The sequence below is a fragment of the Mauremys reevesii genome, linkage group 2, assembly GCF_016161935.1.
Source record: "Mauremys reevesii isolate NIE-2019 linkage group 2, ASM1616193v1, whole genome shotgun sequence".
Lineage (NCBI taxonomy): Eukaryota > Metazoa > Chordata > Testudines > Geoemydidae > Mauremys > Mauremys reevesii.
This window is the reverse complement of record NC_052624.1, coordinates 208,097,411-208,114,551: the sequence shown is the minus strand read 5'-3', so window position 1 is coordinate 208,114,551 and position 17,141 is coordinate 208,097,411. Positions and strand designations below refer to the sequence as shown.

The 17,141-nt window shown below is 39.4% G+C and overlaps 1 protein-coding gene across 1 annotated transcript in view; it reads right to left on the bottom strand.

Annotated features, from left to right (window-relative positions):
- The window catches only part of LOC120397875 (laminin subunit alpha-3-like), a 56,058-nt gene that overhangs the window by 16,191 nt on the left and 22,726 nt on the right, over window positions 1-17,141 (bottom strand). The window contains exons 14-25 of the mRNA XM_039524489.1: window positions 15,406-15,547; window positions 14,845-14,944; window positions 10,705-10,821; window positions 10,440-10,619; window positions 9,416-9,558; window positions 8,044-8,220; window positions 5,919-6,070; window positions 5,657-5,807; window positions 5,284-5,417; window positions 4,612-4,759; window positions 2,522-2,644; window positions 576-700 (exon numbers count right to left, since the gene is read on the bottom strand). Coding sequence (XP_039380423.1) covers window positions 576-700; window positions 2,522-2,644; window positions 4,612-4,759; window positions 5,284-5,417; window positions 5,657-5,807; window positions 5,919-6,070; window positions 8,044-8,220; window positions 9,416-9,558; window positions 10,440-10,619; window positions 10,705-10,821; window positions 14,845-14,944; window positions 15,406-15,547 — 1,692 coding nt within the window. The remainder of the gene's footprint in view (window positions 1-575; window positions 701-2,521; window positions 2,645-4,611; window positions 4,760-5,283; window positions 5,418-5,656; window positions 5,808-5,918; window positions 6,071-8,043; window positions 8,221-9,415; window positions 9,559-10,439; window positions 10,620-10,704; window positions 10,822-14,844; window positions 14,945-15,405; window positions 15,548-17,141) is intronic.

The following is a 17,141-nucleotide window of genomic DNA, read 5'->3' as shown; positions in this document are numbered from 1 at the left end:
AAAAAGTAATTTGTTACCCCAATCACAGAATAGTACAACAGTCAGTCAATAGAATGATATGAAATAGAAAAATAAAATAGCAGATTCCAAGATGAATCATTACTGCACACAAATTTTCACTGTCAAGTCCTGTCTCCAGAGCATATCCCAACTAACAAGGAGCCAGATGATTTTCCACAACTCACAGATTTTCACATGTATCAGAGGGGTAGCCGTGTTAGTCTGGATCTGTAAAAGCAACAAAGAATCCTGTGGCACCTTATAGACTAACAGACGTTTTGCAGCATGAGCTTTCATGGGTGAATACCCACTTCTTCGGATGCAAGAGAAGAAGTGGATATTCACCCACGAAAACTCATGCTGCAAAACATCTGTTAGTCTATAAGGTGCCACAGGATTCTTTGTTGCTTTTACAGAGTTTGACATATATTTACATGTCACATTCAACATACAGAATCTGAGTCCAGTCCTCCCATAGGATACTCTCCAAAATCTTCTACTGATGTCAGTGGGAGGTTTGAGTGTGTACCCTACAGAAAGGTTGGGCCTGCTGACTTTTTAAAATAGTAACTCACCGTTCCCGCAGAGAAGATGGAATTCCACCCAGGTAGTATGTGGTGAACTTAAAGACACTGATGTTGGCTTTAATCCAAGGACTAATCACAACTGATTTTTGTCTACTAGAAATGTATATTTTAATCTGAAATGGACAGATAGTGAGAATTAGTGCACACAAAATAAACAAGAATAATTTAGCACATCAAAATGTGCAAACGTAGCATAATACAAATGGTCTAATTTTGTTCTGATTTACACCAGTTTAAATACAGAGTAACTGCATTGCTTCAAGTGGATTTACTCTACATTTTGTAAGTAACAAATGCTTAAATGAAGTATGTATGCAGATTTTTGTGCATGAGTGGTCTAGCAATGAATAGATATAATCATACTTAGTACTTAGATTATGCATTTTATCTGGAACTCTCAAAGCACTTTTGAAACGAGTAAGTATCATTATGCCTATTTTACAGCAAAAGAGACTGAGGTGATGATGAAAGGTGATGTGACTTTTCTAAGTTTACACAGTGAATCAGTGGCAGAGAGGGAGCAGAACACAGATCTCATATCTTCCAATCCTAGCCACTGGAACCCACTGCCTTCTAGCGAGTATGGCACATAAAGTTGAGTGGCAAAACTGAATACTCACATGGTTTGGAATCATTCTAACTCATGAAGTTCTGAGCATGAGTGACTGGCACCACTGAAAATCAGGCGCTAAGTTTCTTAATTAGCAAACATGTGTTCTGTTTCATTTTACTAATAAGTTCAGGTCTCTGCAGTTTTTCCAGCTACAATCAGAACTTAAGTTAGCCACTCCTTTTTCAGTGCATTTACACACACCTACACACACAAAAGCTGCATGAACTATTCACAGTAACAAGTTATTCACCAAATTTAGCCCTCTTGTTTGTGAGCAAATTGTCTACAAACAGGTTGTGATTTCTACAAATTAATATGGTGTTTGAAATTCCATTCGTATTCTATGCAAACATATCCCTGCCTACCGACTACTTACAGCTGGTTCACTGGGCATACTGCTTTTGGCTTTTATATTTGTAAGTCAAAATTGAGCTGTTTTGATAGGTCACATCTTGACTGGATGAGTGTGACTTTTAGAATTAGGTTTCTGGCATAAGTACTCATGTATATGAATTCAAGATGTGCCTTTTGTGAATGTTCTGCAATATTCTCCTAAAATTTGCTGTTTAGGCATATATTCCTGCCAGTAAACATAGTTGTTAAAATATCCAAGGAAAGCTGAACAAAAAAGTGACACAGACAAGTGAAATCATTTAAAAGTTTGAACATATGTTCACAAATAATTATCGGTAATATTTCCCCGGCTCTAAGTTATACATACATAAACACATACACCGTTGTTATTTTAACTTTTCAGTCACATTTTCTTATTGTTGAAAAATCTGTCTATTTTAACAGTACAGTTTAACTGTACTTTTGGCCAAAATAATCATCAAGAAAGGGATTTGATTATGTTTCATAGCAGACTTCATATAAATAGCTCCACAAAATAGCTGGACTGCTTTTAAGCTGATCAGATTAAAAAAGCGGTTGCATAAAGGTCAGCTAAAAGTTTTTTCTTAAAACAGTTCAGATAAAAATACCAAACTAAACATTAAAATAATGTTGGTATTTACAATCAATATTATAATCCTTAATTAAAGCAATACACTTGCAAGAGGGCAAGTTGTCTGAGTGGTTATTCTGCCAGGAATAGTTTTCCCACAGAAATACATGATATTAGGCAGTGTAAAGATTAATTTCCATATGAGTTGCACACATCAGCCAGTGTTTTTCTAGCCTAATCATCTAAAAAGAAAGGCAAAACTTCACAATCAGAAGAACTTGAAATAGGATGTGTAGCTTCACCCATTATGATCTATATATTTTCAGAAGTTCATGATACTTTTAGTAAAATCTATCATTTGTTTAAATGACATACTTGCTTATATGTTCCATCATTTACAACTGCTTTATTGCTTGCTATTTCCTTTGGAGGTTGAGAGTCAAGTTTGTATCTGAACACCAGATGGCCATTTTCAATGTTCAAACTAATGAAATGATCCTGCAATAAGGAAAAAAAACCCACTGTGTAATATATCATATGTATTTTATTGTCTTGTGAATTACTTTAATAAAGTTAAATAATAATACTACTCTTATATAGAACTTTTCATTAGTAGATCTCAAAGTGCTTTACAGAGCAAGTGTTTACGGATGGAGAAACTGAGGCATGGGGCAGTTAAGTGACTTGCCCAAGGTAATGCAGCAGGCCTACGGCAGAGCTAGAAACAGAACCCAGGTCTCCTGAATCCCAGTCCAGTGCTCTGGCCTCTGGGCCACACTGCCTCCCAGGACAGTAACTCATAACAAGAAAGTTTTTGGCAAAAAGAAAAGATAATACGAAACATTCTAGAATTTACTCTTAATGATAAATATAATTAACTCAAACTCGTGAAAATGAATCAACTCAAAAAATACCATCGTATCTCCACAAAATTTTGATAGCATCCATTTTTTATTTCAGAGTTTAGTGAATTTTATTATAGCAATAAGGCAATGATTTATTATATTAACAAACATATCAAATACGTATATAGCATTCTTATTAGATAAGTAATACAACAGGCAATTTTATCATTAGTTCTAGCACCTAACAGATTACCTGAAGCCTCAAAGTTTATAGGAATCATCACCTATACTGTAAGTTTCTCCTTGCTCTGTTATTTATCAGAACTAGAGTTGTGCAAAGAAAGATAATTACATCTGGCATGTGGGATTTCAATATTTTGAAATTAGGTTTTGTTCCAGTTTGGAACAAACTCTGCAAATTTCAAAATTCTCCAAAGAAATAGAATTCAGCCCCAGAGCTGTGGATCCTGGAAGCCCAGGCTCCCAGCTGACTGGGAGGTAAGCTGTCAAGGAGGCAGTAGGGCAAACTGCAGGAAACCAGGTGGGTTTCCACTGGAACTTTGGCAAAATAAATTATCTCTGCAAAACTTTCCGATTTTTGCAGAATTGGCAACTGCTAATGAAATTATGTTTTGTTGGAATTTTTCCAATCAGCTCTAATCACATTACCTAAATCAAAAAAGCACTCATCTCAGATACCAGTATCGGGCCAAATTTTCCTCTCAGTTACACTGGTGCAACTCCATTGGAGTCAATGGGTTCAACTGGAGTAATTGGGAGCAGAATTTGGGCTATAATTTTGAAAGGCAGGCACAAATGACTATTAAATTTTTTTGGGTTACACAATTCCCTTCGTCATGTACCAATATCACAAAAATAACTGGTTTGATGAAAAGGAAAAATGTATACAGAGTCCTTTAAAAGGAAGGTTTACATTACCAAAATGCCATTTATCTGTAACATGATGCATAACAACAATGTATTTTCCTTACTCTTTTGGGGGGGTCTCTTTCAGAGCCATATACAGGGTCAAAGCAGCTAAAATTGCAGCCCATCTATTGCATTTTCATTAATACTGTTATTCCATCCTCCATTTCCAACTACCTCTCACTACCTCAGTGGCTTTGGGCGAAGTGAGATGATTTCATCCTTACAAATTATTCTTCACCTTCTATTTGTATGGGGCATTTCAGGGATGCACATTACGATAGTAATTTCCTCTTGAAAGCAAGACAAAGCTTTGATTGCCTCAAGAATGGCCTTCTTTAAAACTTGTCAGTTCATCACAACATTACTACCAACAATTCTCCCTCTGAGCCTGTTTCTTCTAAGCTGGAGATGCCATCATTCGAGTGAGTAATGGGGCAATTCTTCACCATACAGTACCTCACACTCTCTGTTCAGTGCTATAATCAGCATCTGTTCTTTAAATGTCTGTTTCTAAAATGTGTTATAATATTCAATAGCAATAAAACATAGGACAGAATTTCTTAATCCATTTCACAGCTGGCTATGGTAGTTTTCAGAGCTATTATTCTGAGCACTGTCTCAATTAATTTCAGTTTTCAAATTATTATAAGAAGTATACATAGTACTCAAAAGAATCACTCCATTAGTTACCTGGTTTTCTGCAAAAAACACCAAGCCTTCATCTGCAGTAGTTTGAATTTCCTGCTCGTAGTACAAATGAAAAAAATTTGCTTCTCTAGCTGTGACAAGTGCATAGCCTGTGCCTTCAAAATAGTTTTGGTCAGACTCTGCTTTATATCTGTAGCAATGAAACATCACAAATCAGAATATATGGGAGCAAACAACTGCTACCACATGGACATAACAAGAACCACAATAAATGTGATTTTTTAAAAAAAGCCTAAAACAAAATATTCAGTAACAGAGGTGACCAGATTCTAGTAATGCCAAATCCTGACCCCACTGAAGTCAATTTCTCATTAACCTCAATGAGATTAAGATATAGTTTCTAGAGAAGAAAAAACCGTATTTAAAATGTTTTAGTGACCAGATGTTTCTTTTTAATGTAATTTTAGGCTATAAAAAAGCCAAATATTGGATGCCGTGGAGCTGAGGCATTCGACTGTGTGTCTGGTTATTAGAATATTTGGGTGGCAGAGCACGTGAACTGAAGTTATTGTGGGTCTGAATACTTTATTAAGTGGTAATTTTCCCTGATGTTAAAGTTGTCACATGAACAGGAAATACAATTAATCTTAATTTATCAGTGATAAAGTTTTTTCAATTTCTTAACGTAAGACACTTGCCGTATTTATTTCTTACCTACTGCATGGCTCCACTTCAGTGGTATTGAGATTAAATGTCCTCTTGAAGTTGTACAGGCTAATAACATTCTCATTTAGGTTGTCTAATTCAATGCAGCCTCGGTAATGACCGTAGTCTAGTGCACTGGGAGGCTGCAAAAAATAAAAGCCATAAAAATACCCCAACCAAAACATCAACATCAATTTAATAATGTTTACACAGACATGAAAATAGTAATGCTGTAACTATTAATGTATTGCAAATAAATGATATTGTTTAAGCTACAGGTATAAATAATCAAAAGTGTTAGCTATAGAATACTCAATGGTTAAAAATTCCCTAGTTATGATGATTAAACACCTTTGTAGGCCAGAATTATATTTCTATTTACCTGAAAATCTAGTGGGTATCCTCCCACATAAAAGACAACACTGTTGGGATCCAGATTTAGGAGTGTGTGACTGCTCCCACTGCTACTGTCAAAAGTCTTTTTGTCTGAGGTGGCTGCTTTAACGTAACTCAACTTTGCATACTGGTAAATCCTAAAAGCAAAGGGAAAAAGTAAAGGAATCGCACGTTTTATTAATAAAGTAACGTCTAAATATGATACAGAAAAAAGGGATAGAGTGGGTTGCATTTTAAGAGTCTTATACCTTTCAAACTTCACCCGATCCAAAGTAGCTTCCTCAGTGTTACTCTCAGTCACTGATGGGTCCACTTCTATTTCAGCTTCATTGCCTCCCAGGTTATAAACACAAATTAGACGACCATTTCTCACAGCCATACCAATGTAGTCCTTGGAGGCCTAAAAATAGAAGAGCAAATCAACTATCAATGAATGATTGATGCTAGAGCTGGTAAAATATAGCAGGATTACTTCAGGGACACTACAATGCTTTGAAAGCTGGAAAGCTATCCTCCTACTGTAGCAATCATTCCATTTAGAAACTTTTTTTTCAGTTTACTAATTTGGGATGGATGTTTTGTAGCTTCATTGGCTGCTCTGTTTCAATAATAATAATAATAACTTCAAATCAATTTAAGAGTCATATGCACTTGGATTGAATGGGGTCCAAACACAACTTTCTTTTATTACTATAACAAAAATATTACTTACCAATAAAAATACTTTCTACTTTTGTAGTGCCTTCCACCTGAGGTTATCAAAACACTATACACATACTAATTACTTTAGTCTAACAATGCCTCTGCAAGGTAAGTAAAATGGAAGAAACAATATTAAGTCCAATTGCTCCTATTGAGATCCCTAGAAGCATTGAGGGGGGAGGGATAGCTCAGTGGTTTGAGCATTGGCCTACTAACCCCAGTGTTGTGAGTTCAATCCTTGAGGAGGCCACTTAGGGATCTGGGGCAAAAATTGGTCCTGCTAGTGAAGGCAGGGGGCTGGACTCAATGACCTTTCAAGGTCCCTTCCAGTTCTAGGAGATTGGTATACCTCCAATTATTTTGATTTTTTTTATTTTAATAATCTTCCATACAATTACCATTTTATTTCTCCCATACAGAGTATTTCAATAAACCTCAACCAAAGCCATCATAGGCCAAATGTTCTGAAAGACTAGAATCATAGAACCATAGGGTTAGAAGGGACCGCAAGGGTCATCTAGTCTACCTCCCTGCCAAGATGCAGGATTTGTTGTGTCTAAACCAGGGGTTGGCAACCTTTCAGAAGAGGTGTGCCGAGTCTTCATTTATTCACTCTGATTTAAGGTTTCACATGCCAGTAGTACATTTTAATGTTTTTAGAAGGTCTCTTTCTATAAGTCTATAATATATAATTAAACTATTGTTGTATGTAAAGTAAATAAGGTTTATAAAATATTTAAGAAGCTTCATTTAAAATTAAATTAAAATGCAGAGCCTCCTGGACCAGTGGCCAGTACCCAGGCAGTGCGAGTGCCACTGAAAATCACCTTGCGTGCTGCCTTCGGCACCCGTGCCATAGGTTGCCTACCTCTGGTCTAAACCATCCAAACTGATGGCTATCAAGCCTCCTTTTGAAAGCCTCCAGTGAAGGAGCTTCCAGACCTCTGTAGGCCGTCTGTTCCATTGTTCTACTATTTTTACAGTTAGGAAGTTTTTCCTGAGATTTAATCAGGAAGATAAAATCCAGCATGGAATAAGTGCACTTAAACTGCATATCCACATTTATAATGAATTCACGTACAGATGGGTAACTGAATATAGAAAACTGACAGGTGGTACCTACATACATAGGAAAATCGGGAAATTGTGCTTGGTGTTTGTGCAAATGAGAGTGCATGAGCAAGAATGTATTGTTTTGCATATGCAGGAGAGGGAAAATAAAGAGGTAAGGGACTAAATTTTAAAGAAGAGGACTATTTATAAACCTAATTAAGAAAAGGTTTGTTATTAGTTATACTGCAGTAACACTCAGAGGCCTGAAACAGGATCAGGGTCCCATAGTGCTAGGGGCAATACAAACACACAGGAAGCCCGAAGCAAACATTTTTACAATGAAGTCCATGGTTGCAAGTTAGGGTCACTGTCAAGATTAACTGGTGGCATCCATTATTGGGAAATAACTTTTAAGGCAGAACAGCAGGATAGGGGAAACACATATTTGCCCAAACAGTTATGTGTCCAGTGGAGGAAAGGGCTATATTTCTTCCCAATAAATGTATTCCTACACATAACTTCCATTAGCTTAATTTTTTTATCTGCATTGACATCCCTTCATACTCCAAAATGCATTTTCTGTTCAAAGTATTGGAGTAAATCAAAAGAAATACCTACATCCTTATTGCCCAGGTACATTACAAACATATTTGAAGACTGTTGCAGGCTCTCTTGTCTTGGCAGAGGTCTTTGGAGAAAAAAAGAAAGGGAAGTATAGCCTCTCAAATCCTCAAGATCACTTGGAGGTCGAACCTCTACCCCAGAACGACCATTGAACCTCATGGGAATAGCAACCTACCAAGAAAAACAAATACAATAGGTTAAACATTTCTACCTTTAAATTAAAAAAGGCATCACCTCCCTGACACACTGGTTTGTGTCTGTGCTAAGTGACCTATGACTAACAGCCTAGGTGGCCATAATGTACCCACTTAGACATGGATTGTCACAACACTGCAAGATCTGACTCTAAGCCAACACAATTATACACAAGTGTACTACTACTCTGCTATTACTAATACTTAGTACTTACGCAGCACTTTATATCTTCAGACATTAACTATTCAGTCCCCACAACACCTTTGTATTGTAATTATTATTCCCATTTTACAGCTGAGGCAACAAAGAGTCCAGGTCAAATGGAGCTGTCAGTGCTCAACACCTCTGAAAATCAGGCCTCTTATTCAGATGCCTACACATGGATACAAATGCCTCACTTTAGACACTTGAGTTGAAATTTTGGTCTCAATGCTTTGCTCAAGCCCTAGAACTCAGGCCCTTTGCTCAGTCCCTTAGCTTCACTTCCTCTCAGGTACTACAACATGTAGCTAATAAAGATATACAATACCAGTATTCTTGAGAAGTTCTCTGTAGGCCAAGATCTGAGCAAAATTTTTTTCAGTGTGGACCACATCTTAATGGAGAGTGTCTCACGGACACGTGCCCTGTTATTTGTGATCACATCATCCCGTGGCAATCAATGGAAAAATGATACTATGAAAGTAATGTATATTTAGCTGCCTTTTAGTGCAATATAGCCGTTAGAAACAAACATCAGCAGCGCTATGTGATCTGCCAGCTCTCTGTGGATCGCCAGTGGATCACAGACCAGTTTGAGAACCTCTGTTCTGATCAGCAGTGACTGGCTTCGAAGAGCAGCATCCAGCCCTCCTCCACTGGAGAGAAGGCCACCACAACAAGGAGCCTTTGAAAAGCGAGGGAATACCAAAATGGGAATTGTAGGGACGATCTTGGCTAGGAGAGGGATCTTGGAGTGGGACAGAAGGAAAGGTATACTATACTGTTGTATCTATTTTATTCTGGTGCCCACCACCACAGTATCTAAAGTGCTCACTAAAACTAGTGGTTTGATTTTTATGTAGTATCCTTCACACATATTATAACAAAATATTTTTCAGAGGGGATTGAAAGCATCCTTGTGTACAAAAATCCCTAATGTTAAGCAATCACGGACATTTTTGTGACAGACCTTGTTTGCAGCATCTCTGGCCTGCTGAATGAGCTCTCTTATGCGGTTTACATTCTCAGATATGTTGCCTATTGGCATCAGCTGTTGGTTGATGCTCTCAATCTTGTTAAACAGGTCCGGGAGCTTGCTTGTTAATTTCTTTACTGTTATTGTGATGAGAGAAAAAAAAATATTGGAGGACTGGAAAGGAGGAGAGATACACATGCCAAAAATGCCAACTCTGATAGTCTTATCATAAGTCTCACAATATTTGGTGTTTCCTTAAAATCCCTGCTCCTGGAGAAAACAGATTACATGAGAATCTCAGCTTTCTTTTTTTTTTTTAATCTAAGTTTTTAACCTTCATGGTTCTGGAGAAAAGCCTGAAAATGTGACACAAGTACCTAACGGCTTAAAAGCCAAATAAAAAGAACTCCAAATTTATTATTTTTTAAAATCTCATGATTTTTAAGCCAATCTCATGGTTTTTGGATGCTAGGGGTTGGCCAAATTTGCTATACATACAGTTGGCTACTGTAATTCTCTTTTCACATACACTCATGTAAATCAGGAGTAGCTCCATTGATGCCAGCAGTTACACTGGAGTAAAACACTTGTAAATAAGCAGAACATCTGGTCCACTGTGTTTCAAACAATGCAGCTGGGCGTACATAAAATACACCATCCAGAAACTCACAATGTTTTTCATTGTTATGGTTTAATTATCCCCGTTCTCATACCACTATTGTTTTAAAAATCACCTCCATTCAAAGCCACCGTTCTTTTATTATTATTACATCATTAACATGGGGTTAATTTCACAGACTCTATTTTATTTTATTCCATCAGACTCAAATTCTACAGAGCTAAAAACAAATTCAGCATATAAGTTCCTTGGGACAATGACTATGCTTCTTATGTTTGTACAGCACCTTGCACTCAGTGGGTACCACCAGAAACAAATAAAAATCATCATCATCACTATGTCTACCTGGTTACTCCGATAGAAATTTGAGAGACATTAAACAGCAAGCACAGCACCCACCTGAATTGTTTGCTTCCATCAAAGCCTTATTCAAGTCAGCACTCTGATTGCTTCTGTAGGTGCCCTTTATTTTTTCCACGTCGGCTTTAATGGGGTTCAGTTCATCCAGTACATTAGCAGTGATATCATTAGCATTTTTTACCATGTTCTTTGCACTGGTAATGACGCTGTCTATGTCATCTAAAACACACACACACAAGTCTAAGTAAATACTCTGAACAATGGCAGAATAACACAAAGTAGATGTGCTCAGTAAATGACTGACCTCTGTTTATCCCATTGAGATTAATTTGAAAAGAATCAAGGTCCGTCCGCATCCTGTTCTTCTTCCCTTCCACAATACCCAGTCTCTGCTTTATATCTTCAAGAGTTGGATTAATATCTGCAAAAACAGTGCACTATGAATCAGCCTGGTAGGTGTTATACAAAGGTGCCTCGGCCATCTGGTGGAATGGCAGCAGCACTCTGCACTGTCACATGAGCATTGGGCACATACCTTTCCCATCCCTGTTAAAAAAACTTAGGTAGTAATATAGATAGTAACCAGGGGTGAAGATACCCAATCTGCCCCTTGGAGTAGGAAAAAATGAGCGATTAAGGCAGCTTAAGAGAAGGGCACAGATTTGGGGGATACATTATTGTGCATATTCAATACATTATGATTATCTATTATGTATATGAGGCCCAAATAAAAATACAATGTCCCATGATGATTATGACTAGCGATTATTATACTGCCACATTGTGGGAATGAGTTTTATGGGGTGAGGTCAAAAGGTAGTATCCTTGCTTAATAGACAGCCACACTCACAAGGGGTGGTTTGCTTCTAGTTGCTCCTGGCAACTCACTCAACTCTCATTAGAGGCTCCAAGTAGCTGAGTGTGCATAGCAATGCCACATCCCAGGACCTTCAGCCACCATGGCAAATCTAGTGATGGTAGCTAGCAAAGATTACTGCTAATGAAGGGCACTTCTGGCTCATCAGATGTTTCTACAAGATTTACAGACAAGACCAAGTGCCTAGCGAACGGGGGGGAAGTGATAATAGTACTGATCTATAAAAAAGGAGACAAGAGTGAATGCAAGAACTCAGAAGAATCAGCTATTGAGTGTGCCAGGAGAAGCATGTATCAAGACGTTGCAGAGGAGAATGAAGAAGTATGTGAAAGTGGCACTTGCAGAACAGGATGAAGTACAATATATCAGCTATTTGTGATAACATAGATACAGAGAAGTACATAGAACACAACTGAACCTGTTACAATAACTTTATAGATTTCAAACAGGATAGCGTTTGGCAGAAAGGATTGAGGCAAGTTATGAGACTGTATGGCATCCCTTAGATATACGTCAAGCTGATGGAAAGCATCTACAGCAAGTTGATGAGTGCAGTGAGAGTAGACAAGAAACAGATGGAATGATTCAGGACTACAACAGGAATGAGACAAGGATGCATGCAATATCCAGTTTTGTTCTACATGGTACTGAAAGCTGTAGCTTTGAGAGATGGAACAGGAGGAGTCACGTTATGGGGAAGGACAGTGCATAATTTTAGATTTTCAGATGATATTAACCTCACAGCATTGACCAAGGAGGATTTACAGAGAATAACTCAAGAGACAAAGTATTAGAACAAGGCGAAAAAACTGCATACCTTGGAAGACTAGTAATGAAGAATGGGAATTGTGAAGACGACATAAAAAAAAGAAAAAAAAAGAACCACTACTGCATTCAGAAAACTGCAAGATCTGGAAGGGTAAAGACATTTTGATAAAAACAAAATGTCCAGCATGTACGGGACAACTGGTGTGTCGATACTGCTGTACAGATTGGAGTGCGAGAGTAGGAGGAAAGCCAATGAATGCAAGATTTGACTGCAGAAATGAACTTGCTGAGGGAAATACTCAGCGTTTCAAGACTGCAGAAAATAAAAAATGAAGAGATAAGAAAATGGCGAGGGCAAGATACATTGGATAGATGTTGTGAAGAATGACATAGACCAAAAAGGTTTAAAGATGAACAAAGCTCTGAAGCTGGTACAAGATAGAAAGTGGTGGAAGGACTTCATTCGGCCCCTTTGAAGCTGTTGAGATGATGGATGGGAATCAAAGAAGAGAAGAAGCCATGAAAGAAGGGAATGGAAAATAGGATGAAATATTATACTATGATCTATATACTGAAAGACTGTATGCTTGTATATCTGCTGGGCCACCTGCAATGAATGTATGTGTGGACCACTGATCTCTACAGGATGGAACATCAGAACTGCTCAAGTGTGTGTGACCATGTCACCCTCTGCAGAGGTGGAGAACTACGGCCCGCAGGCCACATTTGGCCCGCAGGACCCTCCTGCCCAGCACCTGAGCTCCTGGCCCAGGAGGCTCGTCCCCGGCCCCTCCCCTGCTGTTCCCCCTCCCCCGCAGCCTCAGCTCACGGCGCCGCCAGTGTAATGCTCTGGGCGGCGGGGCTCTTGCAGAGCCGTGGCCTGACCCAGTGCTCTGTGCTGCGCAGTGGCATGGCTGGCTCCAGCCGGGCAGCGCGGCTGCCTGTCCCAGTGCTCTGGGTGGCACGGCTGTAGCGCTGCCAGCCACTGGTGCTCCAGGCAGCACAGTAAGGGGGCAGGGAGTAGGGAGGGTTGGATAGAGGGAAAGGGTGGTGGTCGGGGGCTGGGATGTGGATAGGGGTCGGGGTGGTCAGAAGGCGGGGATCAGGGGGGTTGAATGGGGGCAGGAGTCCCGGGGGAGCAGTCAGGGGCAGGGGTTCCGGGGGCGGTCCAGGAGAAGGGGTGGTTGGATGGGGCAGGGGTCCCGGGGGGACAGTCAGGAATGAGAGGAGGGGTTGGATGGGGCGGCAGGGGGCAGTCAGGGGCGGGAGGACCGGGGGCGATCAGGGGACAGGGAGGGGTGGATGGGGCAGGGGTCCCAGGGGGGTGTCAGGGGTTGAGAAGCAGGGAGGGTCAGCTAGGGGGCAGATGCCGGGCCTTGCCTAGCAGTTTAGGGAGGCACAGCCTCCCCTAACTGGCCCTCCATACAATTTCAGAAACCCGATGTTGTCCTCAGGCCAAAAAGTTTGCCCACCCCTGCTCTATTGGCTGCACTCCAGAAAGGGTAAATACTCTACTAAGCATGCACCATTATGAATGTTTCCCAGGTTACTGCTAGCACAGAATATATTCATGGATCAAAATAACAGCGCAGAAAACCTACCTTTACTTTTTATTAACAGACCTGTCAATATTGTGCAATTTAAACTATTCAGGGGTTTGGCAAACAGAAGTGCATGGCATAATCCCACCGGCATGTGTGTGAAACGTAGGATACTCGATAAAACAAAGGGACAAAAAGCAAGTACACTACATGGATCCCGTTTCAGTTAAAGTTACTGAGATGCTTTACTGCAGAATCAGATGTTACATTATAATGGCAAGAAATGGACACACCCTCCCTCTGCCTCTCCCAAGGGCAGAGTAGCTTCTGTTTCCATAAGAGCCCCACTGACAACGGCTGCTGAGGGAATTAATCAGTGCATTCCCTCGCCTCCCTGACCATACCCCTCCTTAGTTAGTGCTGCCCACATTGAGGGGTGCACAGGCCTCCTGGGGCCCCTCTGCAGCGGCTCTTCCAGTGGAAGTGCCAGGTGAATTTAACTCATACTTTATGTCCCAATCTAAAGGATTAAAAAATAAAAAAAAAACTTCTGCACACACCCATAATAATACAAGTAGGTGCATGCTTATAGGTCAGTGGCACTGGTCAGCGGATTATATCTATTATATATAGCCCTTTTGAGTGACTAGTCCCAAATCTTGCCTTACTTTTTTTCCTGTTTGAATATTTTAAATGTAGGTGTTTTAACCAGATCAAAATGTTCCTACTGTATTAGGATTCTGTTCTTGGAGATAATGCTGAACCTTTCTGAGGCATTCAGACTACACTAAGCAATACACTAGATAGTCTTTGCAATTTGCATACTTTTCTCTCTTTGACAATCACATCTGCTGCAGAGACTAAAGCCTGTCTTTAAAATACACTAATATCTAGTTCTTGTATAGTGCTGATCATCAGGAGATTCCAGAGCACTTTACAAAGGAGGTCCGGATCACTATCTACAGGATCTTGCTGAAGAAGAGAATTGTAGAGGAGAGGGCAATGGCAGAATTTGGCATCTCACAGTGTGGACCATAATTGAGTTGAAGAATCCACTCCTCACCCTCTTGCAGAAGGAACTTCTAAACCATAGTATCATGTTCCATTATAAAAGGTAAGAATGGAGCTACCCTCTCCTGCTTACAGTTAAGTGTGTGTTACAGTACTTTGCTAAATTAGAACCATAAACAGTGACTTTTAAATGAGAATTTCTAATACTGTATCAACATTCCTGTTATCATCTTGCTTTTTACAGTACCTTGTAATGTCTTTTGTGTCATTTGTGCTTGATTTAATAGATTGCTGCTTTCAGTGTTCAGTCTCTTGGCTTTTCCTGATAGGTCTTCCCTCTCCACAGTCTGGTGATAAAGCATGGTACTGTAAGATTAGTTTTATAATTGAACTCAAAGCAGAAAAACAAATCAGAAGGAGTAATAATTAATAATCTAATCTAGTTTAAAAAATAAAAGGAATAAATGTTTCCAACAAAAAGTGCTACTGGTGAAGCCCTGAGTATAACACAGCCCTTTGTCCTTAAAAGCAATGTTTGTTCTTAGTGGAAAACTGTGTCTTCTGTCATCTTCTTGTCTACAGTCTATGGACCAATATTAAGATATTGGTAGCACCTAAATTGTGACCAATAATGCACATGCAAAACCAACATCTGAATATGCGGAACAGTAACTGTGCCTGCAAAAGGATAATTTCTACATGCAAATATACCTCTTCTATGCACGGGTTTAACTTCAGTGCCCAGCTAATTATAAAGATCACCTGTTTGTAACAAAATTACCATCGTTTGACAACATAATGCCCTTACCAGTAAAGCTGAATCAGCTGCATTTACAGCTTTGTTGGCTGCTTCCTCAGCTGCGTTGACGGCATTAATAATATTTTCATAGGCAGTAGCAGCTTCCATGGCACAGTTCACCAACTCATCATTGCTGGCGTTTCTCTTAATTCTGTGGAAAACAGGGTAAAAAATACAACCATGGGCAAAAACTACAGGCTAAAAAAAGAATGACTTATTTTAAACAGCATTTAATCTAAATATTTTCTAGTTAATGCTGATGAAGAATATGCAAATACTTTACAACAAAAACGGTGGTTGTAACAACAGCAAATAGTATTTTGACATAAGGGGCCAGTTCTGGTCTCCAGTAACGCTGCTTTACACCAGTCTGGTGCTGCAAAGCAGCATTTAGGTAAAAAGGCTTCCTGGTAATTCCAACGGGACAGTTCAACATGGCCAGCTCTGTGCCACCCCATCACAGCCCCCGTGTAAGGGCACTGGTTAGAGAGCTGCAACCTCCAGTTAATCCCCAGCTGCCGGAACAGCTCTTGGGGGGCCACAGACAGCCTAGCATAAGACAGAGTCACTTCAGGGCTGCTCTATCTTGCACTGGGAAGCAGCCAAGCAGCTCTGGAATCAGGGAAATGTAAGAGACAAAAACCTGTGTGCTCAATTCACCTGTGCAGTGCCAGGTATCCAAGACTGCCTGGTTGATATTTATGACAATACTGTTTTGCTAACTGAACAAGCTGCATGGACAACTGGAAGTTTTCAGAAAAAGTCTGGATCGCCAGACACAACAAATCCTGCATCTTGGCAGGGAGTTAGACAAGATGATCCTTGCAGTCCCTTCTAACCCTATGACTCTATGATTCTATGTTCTATGATTCTAACTAGCCAGTATGATTCTAACTAGCCACAATCTCACCACTGAATTTTTAAGCAAAGTCATTTCCATCCAGATGGCATGTTATGGAGGTTACTTTATCTTTTGAGAGTTTTCTTGTTAGCATTAGGGCTAGGTGGAAGTTATTTGCAAAGAAACAAAATAGAGTTCTGCCCTTTTTTGCTTCTTTAATACATATACAGAAGGTCTCAAAAACTTTATTTATCTAAAGGGTCTCTCCCTTTCCTATCTATACTTTACCTTAGAAATATCAAGTATATCAAGTGTTTTTCCCTGACTTTCCTGAAGGATTTGTTGGAGCACCAGAAAATTAGTGTGAACTTTTACTGTGAGCAAATAAAGGGACAGAGGTGAAGGTTCTTCCACAAAGAAAAAAACTTTTCTCCCAACAGTATGTCAGGCATTGGAGCTAAATAGATATCAATAAAATCAAGCAAAAGGAAAAAAGGCATTTTAAAAAGTTTGACTAAAAATGGCTAAAATTTCCTTCCTTTCTCAATATTCAGGTTTGACTCCCTTGATGCTCATGATCACTCCATTATTATTTATTTGTGTTGTGGTGATAGCCCAAGACCCAATCACAATCAGGCCTGAATTGTGCCAGATACTGCACAAACTCAAGTTCCCTGAAAGTGTCTTTCAGGAAAAACAGACCAAGTCTTGAGACTTAAATGTCTAAGACAAAAAGCAAGCAGAAAAAAAAGAAAACTTTACACACCACAAAGCAGCAAAAGGAGGGACAAACCCATTTTTTTCTGTCTTTACATGTCACCTTAGAGGGAAGTGAAATTATGCACAGTACATTACAATATTGTACATCATGTACTTGAACCGTTCATTTACAGAAATTAGAACA